This window comes from Leuresthes tenuis, unplaced genomic scaffold (assembly GCF_036924035.1).
Source record: "Leuresthes tenuis unplaced genomic scaffold, fLeuTen1.0.hap1 SCAF_23, whole genome shotgun sequence".
Taxonomy (NCBI): Eukaryota; Metazoa; Chordata; class Actinopteri; order Atheriniformes; family Atherinopsidae; genus Leuresthes; species Leuresthes tenuis.
The window spans coordinates 21415846-21426254 of NW_027325377.1; the positions used below are offsets into that span (position 1 = coordinate 21415846).

The window sequence follows — 10409 nt, forward strand, 5'->3', positions numbered from 1 at the left end:
CTCGTAATTCAAGTAGTTAATTTCTAATTGAATTACCAGTGTTTGTACCAGAGCCAAAGTACAGAGAACATAGGACCACCGACTTGTAGATGGGCCTCTAACATACTGTTGTTCCAGTATGTTGCTGCCTCTGGACACAAGCATTATTCTAAATAGGTGTGTTAAAGGTAAAGGATTCAGTTCTATCACCACTGACAGAAGTGTGTCCTATGCCTATGACAATAGTACCCCAGTGGATATTTGCATATGATTTGGCTGCATATGTAAATAAATGTATAAAGAAAAAGAGAGAGGCAGCAACAGTGTGGTGATTTCTACTAGGCAGAAACTGAATAAACAACTGTGCTATAGAGAAAAATAAATGAATAGCCAAGTTTTGGTATCTTAGGCTACTCTAAGTGAAGCCCCGTTTTTTCCATTGTACTCTACTGTAAAACCTTGTGTTAGCACATCACCATATTGAGTAGAAGAAGAAGAAGGAGGAGAAAAAAACAATCCTTGGGACATCCACACAGGTGTTTTCACTAACGTTGCTTGATTAGAGCTACTCTCTGTACTGACTGAATTACTACAGTGAAATTGCAATTACATTATTGAAAGTAGTTCATTTAATTTGGGGGTAGTTATTTTAATGTAATCAATTTCCTGCTGATGCTAAAACCTAAACGTCCATTATGGAAATAGGCAGAAATAAAACAACATGTTAAAGCTGTTTAAGCTTGGCAAGGAGCTCCTTTTTACACATCAAGCAGATGTAGACCAACACTGGCATTTGTTTGAAGATGAACTGCTGTGCATCGTGAGCATAGGTAAGTTCTCAATTTAATGCAGCAGCTAATAGCTAACTTATCTGTTTGGCACTAATCAAGTTGTTTGCTTTGTGTACTGTATGTATAGTAAATGATCTGTGAAACTGATGAATACAGTGATAACAGACAATCAAAAAGTTTACTGTTAGTAATGTTTCTCATTGTCTGTTCTGGGAATTAAACTTTAACTTCTCTTTTTGTTTGAACTATATCAGATGAGCTGAATAAACCACAATTTTCATGGTCTTCTTTGGGCTAAGAAGGATAATGAGCTAAGTTTAAAAGGACATGTTTCTTCATTCTGACAGAAATAATTCTGATAAGGTCTTTGTTATCTCTGGGGACTCCCTGATATCTGTTAGCACTTGAGATCAATCACATTACTGCTCACGCGAAGGAGGCACCCCGGTTTCCCTTTTCATGGCAAGGTATTTTCGAAGGTCTTTCAATTGCTCTTTGTGCAACCCCTCCCCTGAGACCAATTGCCATGGGAGACCCTACCAGGGGTTAACACCCATCTGCAGCTCTCAGGATCATGGGGATACTCCCTCCACCATGTTATGATGGAGATTCTACAGAGGGGTACACTTTTTGTGCCCGTCACTGTTAATGATCTATTTCACATTGCATTTAATGAGACTGACTGACATATTATTTAAAGAACTTTAGCAGTTGATATACAGTTAAGTATTAAGGACTCTCTTAAAAAAACTTTTTAAGCAAATGGCCTCTCAGTTCCTGTTTTCATATGCATCAGATCGTGTGATGTTTAACAACAATCCGACACTTATAATAGAGACTGCTAATGAGGCTTTATAGAGGACTTAGTGTATTCCCATTGTGGTGTGCAGTCAAGTCTTGTAGGTCACTGGTGGATTCAGTCACGGTCCCTTGGGTAGTGATTGTGTGTGTGTTTGCTTATGTCACAATGATTTCTAAGGTGTAATAAACGGACCCTTGTTGACATGTCGTCCTCTTCAGCTGTTATCATTTTATTGTCACTATTACGACATGAGCTTGATAAGATTTAGAAATGTGACACATACCAGTTGCTTTCATGCAGTTTGAACCAAAACAGAAAACAATGAGCATTAGAAAAGCTAATTTTGTGGAGTAAGACTTGTTGAAATTATTTGATTTCACCCTGTCTTCACCCATACTTCTTGTTTCATCTTTAGACTTTGTGTGGTGAGCATTGTTAAAACTTGTTACCTATCTGATATGTAATTGAAAACAACCCGTTGGCTACAACTGACAAAAACACGTGAGCCTGGCTGTGCAGAACAGATGCTTAAAGGGGAACTCTGGTATTGTTAAACCTAGACCTTATTTCTGGCATGAAATATGTTCATCTACTCACCGAGAGAAGTTTGGTGAAAGTCGGCGTCCTTTGGAAGATATTTAGATTCCTCGAGAGCCATATAACGGAGTGAACGGGGGCATTGACAATACAGCCTCTAAATAAGGCATTATCTGTCTTTATTTCACCAATACTTTAAGACAAATGAATAAATGAACACGTACTATTGCACTGTTAGTTCATAGCTGCTGTGTTGTTGTTATTGACGGCTATCGGGGGGCTTATAGAGGGCTTTCTACACACTCGTCTACTACTGGGATGACGTCATCTACGTACGCCGCTGCAGCGATAAATATCCTGCCATGTTGCACAAAACTATCAGTAGCAAACTATGTGTGAAGTTAGCCGATTGTCACAGAGCACCGAGTAAATAAGCTGTGCTGCAGCAGAGTGTATAGAAAACCCTCTATAAGCCCCCCGATAGCCGCCAATAACAACAACACAGCAGCTATGAGCTAACAGAGCTATAGTACGCGTTCATTTATTCATTCGTCTTAAAGTATTGGTGAAATAAAGACAGATAATGCCTTATTTAGAGGCTGCATCGTCTAAGCCCCGTCATATGGATCTCGAGGAATCTAAATATCTTCCAAAGGACGCCGACTTTCACGACTTTCATCGGTGAGTAGATGAACATATTTCATGCCAGAAATAAGGTCTAAGTTTAAAAATACTAATACTTCAACAGAAAGGAACCTGTAAACCCAGAGCAACAGATACGAAAGTGAAACAGAAGCTGTGCTGCACAATGTAACCCAAAAAGTTTGCTTGCATACGCTGCTTCATTTTTCCATACAGCTGGAACTGTGAAATAAATATAAGGCTAGAACTTTTATCTGGACCTCCTGGTCACGTATATCATACAAAAACGCTGTAAAACAAATGCATATTTCCTCAGAAGTGCTGAATAATGAATATGATATTTGCCAATATTGCCATAAAAATGTGTTGGGGTTTGTGGATTTGGGACTTAGTTTTACTGTGTTTTGCTTCTGTTCAGTTGTGTCTGTCATTGATCGTCATTTGGATTTGTTCTGTCTGTATTTGTTTAGTATTGATTTGTCTTTTTGTTCATTGATTACTCCTTGGTTGCCCTCTGTCCTTGTTCATAGTTGGTATTTTGTTTAAGCTTAGTTTCTTTGGGTTCTTGAGTTATTGGTTATCAGGATTTCATTTTTATAGTCACTCATATTTTGTCTTTGGTCATCTTGTCTTCTCTCAGTTCCGTTTGTTTCTTGTTCCTTATTCTCACACACAGTTTCTCTCAGTTCCCTCTTGTCTAGTAATTAGCTCCACTGACGCGCCTGTCCATCACCCTCAGCTGCAATCACTCTCTAATCAGCCCAACAGTATTTAAACACCCTGGTTTCTCTCAGTCATTGTCAGATCCTCGCTGCTATAATCTCATGGCTTTCGTTATGCTTTTTTCTGTTTGTAGTAAATTTATAGTTTTCAGGTTATTTGCAATTGGGGTTTTGTCAGTTTAGTTTGTTGGAGCTGTACCTCAGTTCTAACTTCCTTCAACCTCTGGTTATCCACAGAGTCTGCGTTTGCGTCTTCTCTTCATCACCACATGACTGTAACAAACTTAAGGAATACAAGTAACACAGTACATTTTTAGATTTAATCAAAATTGTAAGTCATACAGTACATGCCAGTGTAAGTGAACTGTTTTTTTTTTTATTTCATCCATATATCTGTTACAATAATTAGTATTTTAAACTTTCCATGGTTTTCTTAAGGGATTTGTTTTTCTTTCTTTAAAGAAGAGCACAACACAAAGTATGTATGATTAAAGTGTAGTTATTCATCTATGGGATAGCTTAAGGATTTAAGAAGTAATTCAGTTGTGTGGCAGAAGTTGTAATTGTTCGAGAACATCTATGAAGCTGCCAAGTGCAACAAAACAGGAGCCACAATATAGGGCTCAGGTGCAATTTGATGTTTGTGCCACATGTCTTCTAAATAAGTGCAAACAAAGTGCAACTAATGTCTTTGAATTTGACAAAAAGAAAATCAGTGTTCTTTGAATTTTGTGTTGCATGCGTGACGTACGAGGACATGTGACATACTGTTTTAGCTGTGTATTCAGTGATTTCATGAAATTATTAAACCCCTCACAAAAGACTGAAATCTTTAGAGTATATGTGAGTGTGACCCATGAGTTTAGCACTTGCAGATAAGAAGAGAAGCTGTGTCTTGTTCAAATAATTCTGTTTGCACAGGAAGGCACTCCAGCAAAGTATTGTTTGGTTCATGGAAAAATTCACAGTAAAATCTCACTTGGCTCCAAATATTCAATCAGCTACAGGTTCTTTTCTGCTACATTTGACTGGGCTTATCTCTTTGATAGCTGCTGTCCATAACTCAGGAGTCATATAAATATGGGGAGGGGATTTTTCTTTCTAAAGGTAGCACTGAAACTTAAAAAAAGAGGATCATTGAAATGCTGACCTTGGAATGTTAACCTGTATATTTGGGAACAAAACCATAAACTTTTCACGTTACATTAGTTGCATGCAGATACGAGCTCAAGTTAAAACGTGCAGATGCAAATGTAAACGACTTAATCCAGCAAAAATCAGACCTGCAACAATATCTTCTTTGTATAAGATGGCAAGTCTGCAGATGCATTTGGAAAAAAACACCTGAATGCTCACTTTCAAAACCATGAAGATGTGAAAGTCATTGATATTTCTTTTTTTACATCTGTAGGATACAAAATGGCAGTAGGAATTTAAATAAGGTAACAAATTTTAAAAAATCAGTGTCCTATCAGACCCTGAAATATCAGATGTGGCAGAGTTGACAAGTGGAAAATGTCTGACCTGCATAGTGATGGGAGTCGAGACTTAAATGTGCACTGGACTCTCACATTACAAAAAAATGTCATTACAAAATGTTGTTACCTTTGCTCAAGAGAGAAAATTAAGAATTAGGTTATACTTTTAAATATTCAGATATGTGACAAATGCTAACCTTGAGCTGAGGCAGGTTAAAAGTCCCAAACCTACTTTACATATATTTTCATTAAATGTCTTTAGTAATAGGCAAAATAGCCCATGTGTCCGGTTTACTTTCGTCTCTCGACTCAAATGTATCTTTGTCTCTTCCGTAATCAAATGTAGGCCAGAGTTTACCCAGTGCATATTCAAAACTTAAAGAAAAATCTAATTTAAAGTACTTTTTTCTTCGACTCAAACTGTCCGTTGACCTCTCCATTCTCCCCACATGCATGATTTACATTTTGGGTGCACTTTATGGTCAGCAGGACATTTGAGAGCACGTCCTGATAGAGGCTCAGGCAGACCCACCCGGGAAGGTAGAGGAGGGTGATGAGCCCCATGAAGTTGTGAGGGTAGTGGGAATAGTCCCAGGAGCAGGCGTCAAACTGCCTCAGGACCAGACCCCAGGTGAACTCCCAGGTGTAGATGAAACAGATGTAGATGGGGAGTCGCCGCCACTTCCCCCAACCTCGGCTGAAGTGCAGATGGAGGTAGAGCTTCTCCACTACGAAACTGCAGCTTCCGTACATCAGGAAAGACCACAGGGACGTATGACCGCTGAGGGTCCGGTCAGACTTCTCCACCAAGTTGAACAGAGAAGTGAAAAGCACTTCGTCCAGAAAGCCATGCATACCGAAAAATAGAAAACGAGCAAAGCCGGGCAGACCGTGGAGAGGTCTGCGATCTTCACCTTCGATGTGGTCGGCGGAGCAGGAGGGGTGATACTGCAGATGTGACAGTCCTCTGTGGAACACCTGAGAGAAATACAGAGCCAGGAGGTAGTGCACCGCCAGCTGTGTCCCAGAAACAACCCGCACTTGCTCGGTCAAAGTGTTGATGTTCCCGATCAGGATCTGAAGTCCGATGTAGACTGACGGGTAGAAGACGAGGTGAAACACCACAGGCCGATCTCGGAAACATCTCTTCTGAGAGTAGATCTTCTCCAGCGCAAAGTGGGTCAGTGAGTGCATGATGCAAAGGTAAGGAGACGAAAAGCCCACAAGTCTAGAGTCCCGATCATAAAAAAAACCCTGTAACGATGAGAGCAGGATATCCAAAGTCACACCGTGCATCCCGTAGAAGTAAAGCCGCATCCATCGCGGCAGCTCCCGCCCAGGCTCAGCTGCATCCCCGGTGTCCCCGAAGGGCTCTTGTTGGGGGGGCGCCGTTTTACCGGCGTGCTCTCCTGAACAGCCGCGAGGACCGTGTCGCCATCGGCTGGTCATGGTCAGTCACTCTGCGTGGTGAGATTATGTTGCCCTCTTCCTTAACATTGTGTTTTCTGTTATGTTCCGCTGTGGCCGCGCAGAGAGGCGAGCTGCGGCAAACGTCTCCTGGTAGCGACTGCTGCCTTCACGTACTCATGGAAATGTTAGCTCTATTTACTCAGACCTATCCCGCGGACTTTCCCTGTAAACAAACATATACTGTGTTTACATTCCACACCAAAACGCACCCATTATGTCCCAGAAACCAAACCAAACAATTTTGCCCATTTCCTTTACGATAATGTAAAAAGGCAAACACGATCCAAGCATTTATCAGTCGTATTTACTTCTTGATTTTGAATGTGTTCTTTGTCGGCCTGAAGAAGGCCCTTATTTGAATTAAAGAAAAAAACGGAAACACACTAAAAGAACATTGCGGAAAATGCATTGATGATAGACTCTTACACAAGAATGTGGATTACAAATCATAATCATACTGACAAAAAAAACAACTGTGGTGATTAAATAATATGTGTATAGAGGTTGCAGTAAATGACGAGTTCAGGTGTCCGAGATGCGTTCAGCAATAGATAAAAGGGTGATGCAAGTGAAGTAAACACAACGTCGTACAAATTTCCTATTTCATCTGAAGGCAACAAAAAAGGAGATAATGGAGGAGTCTGTGAAGCTGATGCAGTAAGCTCACGTTCCCCTGTGACGTGCTGACACTGTTGTAATTACAAGTTATTAATGATAATTATGGGAGATTATTGTGCCGTATTGCTAGGCCACTTAAACTCACATGTAAAAGAAATACAATGAATCCCATTTCATTCAAATTAATAAATAAATTACCCAACAAAAAACAGACCAAGAATTAAGATGCAAATAGATCGTATCATAAACGCACATTTCTGCGTGGGATGCATGTTTTGAGCATGCTTTAGGCTGACGAGTCAGCATTGTGCATTTTCGGAACCAAAAGAGATTTTGAAAATAATTGCTCAGCAGTCTTGGATTCGTATGCTGTCTCAATATGCAGCAGTGATTTTAGGAAGTGCTTGATCAGCACTACCTTTGGACAGACTTTATTCATCTAACACCGAATGTATTATTAAATGTAATTTTCACTCACAATAACTTTATTTCAAATGATACATTTTGATCAGATGAAGTTAGAAAAAAAAAAGTTTAGTGACATATAAGGTGGTTGAGCAGTGTCTCACCAGCGGTGCATACAGAAGACTTGTTGAATGTGGTAGTTATCTTGGCTGACCAACAAACTTCCCATACAGACAGGCGCAGTATTTGTGACATTTAAGTGTATCACATGTCTAAAATATATGCACCATCACTTTAAACGACCTCTGAAGGCATTAATCCAAAACGTAGTTCATTGCACAGCCTGCAGTCATGTTACACAATACAGTCTTGTACATGTGAGAACTCTTTTGATGCATCTGCACAGCCACAGAGGGACAGTGCTGAGTAGTTGCCCATGCCAGAGAGTGGTACTGTAGATCGTACATTGTCATCACAGGTTGTGAAGTGAGCCCTTTGTCTGTGTATGTTGCAGTGTAGTTCCTACATGTGATGCAACTATTAAAGTGTTACGAAAAGTTTTGCATCTCACATCTCTAAAAAGGTGTGTTTTTGGTTAAGCTCTGAGTTTCTGTCTGGAGTGATTTTTCTCAGAATCTATGAAAGCATGTGTTAAGTTTGTTTGTGTTTATGTGGGTATGAATTTGTAATCAATCTATTTGAACAGTCCTCTGTGTCCTCACAGTCTGTATATATAAAACAGACATCTTTAATGCTTTATTATAGCAGTGAATTGCATTTTTAACTTCCTGTTTTTCTTGTGTCTGCGTGTCTTTGCCTAATGCATGTCTGTGTATATAGTTTTTAACACAAATGTGTATTTGTGTGTGCACTAGTGGGAAATGGAGATATCTGTGGCCTTTCTGGCACTAAGAGATAACAGTATGCCTCCTGTGGTTTCAAACTGACTCACCGTTCTGAACTTCTGCAGACTAGGAGCCCAGAACCTAACTGCAATAGAAGTAGTTTATACAGTCAAAATAAAACAAATTAATTTAAGATGATTTATACAATTTCATTAATAGAAAAGCAATTTCTTGTGAGGACTAAATTGGGGACATCTCAAGATTCATGACTGGTTAAAATGCTTAGAATAAGATTAAGTTGCTCCACAATAATTAGAACGTAGTTCCTGAGTGTTTTAGAGGTGCATGTCTTATCCAAGCTGCAGACATTTAGTTTGGTTTGGCTGTGGTAGTAGCACTATTGCAGTGATATATGTAGAGATCTCAGTGGCCTTCAGGCATATGCATGTATTCCTGGAAGGGGAAAAAAAATAGTATCTGAAAATAATTTGAAATGAGCAATTCTGCTGTGTGTAAAATGATTTACATTTGGAGAACAAAGTAAAGTAAATGACAGCTTGGCCAGGTCAAGCCGTCCTTGGAAATTCAGCAAGAAGTCTTCAAAAATCTAAACCTAAAATCTCATTACAAGATGGGGAACTCCGCACATGTCTATAGCAGCATCAAATGACTGCACAAGTTCGCCCTTTATCTGAAGTTTTTATCGAGGAGTCATGTTTGTGGCAAGACCAAAGTTTGCCAGAGAACACCTAAACTATGACCATGACTTCTGGAACATTGTGGTTTTGACAGATGAATCTAAAATGTCATAACTTGGATCCAGTAATATTTTTATTTCTTAATGAAAAACTAAATATCTAACTGGGTGCCCTGGTTATTATTTTTTTCACTAGACTGCATCACAACTAACAGATTACCCTCTTCTCTCATGCCTCCACTTTAGTCAGTCCTCTCAACCTTTTCTAAAATCTCTTTTACAGGTAATAATGTAATTGATATTATTCTTATTTAATGTGCTGGCAGTTGAATTTCAGAAATTTATTGTTTAAATCCAATGAAATAGCATTGCAGATGTATCTGTGTCTGAATTACAGTAAGTAAACAGTAACAGTATTGTAAAATTTCAACAAATACAAACCTTTGTGGAATATTTGTTAAACCATGATCATTGCTGATATTGGACACATAGTAGATACAGAATACATAACACTGTATATTCATAATTATAACTGTACAGCATTTAATTTTGAGACAATAATGAAACAAAGGCAGAATTCTTTATATGATCTCTGAATCTCTGTAATCTGAGTCAGCAACAACCAAGCAGCAAGATGAATGATCTTACATTGAAGAATACTTCGATGTTGCCCAGAGGGTCATGGGCTGAACGGTGATGTCACCTCACAGTAAGAGCGCTCCTGGCTCCCTCAGTGTGGAGTTTACATGTTTTCCCTTCTTGTCACTTAACAGAAAGTCTCCTCTTTGTTCCGATAATATCTGTCTTATGTGGTTTAATACCACCAAAGCAAATTCCTGCAGATCTGGTCCTGGTGAGTGATTTTAATGTGTTGGATTCATATCACCATTACACTTATTCCTGGCCTTCAATAAAACATCTCAGTCAGTGAGTGATGTTTCCGACTGTCCATGTTCTCTTTGCCTCTCTGGGTATGTTTGCCACATTTATTTGATCCCTTTTTTAGAAATTCTTATTCTTACAACACATTGTTTATTAGACTTTGAACAGCATGAATCACTTGGCAGCAGTCTCAGGAAGTAGTCTCACCCCATAGTTTTGTTGGGTATAAATATGCAGCCTCGGGCAAAAAAACATGCAATCACCACTCTTGGTTAATGTTCATTCAGCTGTTTAATTTTGCAGATATCATACAAAACTACTTTATTCAAGAACTGGATGTTTTTGCTAATGTACAAATCAATAAAAAGATGATCACAAAAATATGCAGTTATTCTTCCACAACATAAATATGATGTTAAAGAGGTAAAAGTTGTAAATACAAGTCACAGTTGCCTGTTCTCATTGCTACAGCTCTATGTGTTATGGGTCATTTGTGGCAGTGGATTAGATATAGCAAGTTTCTAAGAAAATATATTCCCCC

General features: G+C 39.0%; 1 protein-coding gene across 1 annotated transcript; it reads right to left on the reverse strand.

Annotated features, from left to right (window-relative positions):
* Positions 1–4624: 4624 nt before the first annotated feature.
* On the reverse strand, positions 4625–6521 carry tmem229a (transmembrane protein 229A). The gene has a single exon (XM_072377297.1). The coding sequence runs from the start codon at positions 6398–6400 to the stop codon at positions 5345–5347; it is 1056 nt and encodes a 351-aa protein (XP_072233398.1). The 5' UTR covers positions 6401–6521; the 3' UTR covers positions 4625–5344.
* Between the last annotated feature and the right edge of the window lie 3888 nt (positions 6522–10409).

What these genes read in the sequence shown, in the direction of transcription:
- tmem229a (XM_072377297.1), bottom strand. Translation starts at nt 6,400, where the DNA reads ATGACCAGCCGATGGCGACACGGTCCTCGCGGCTGTTCAGGAGAGCAC.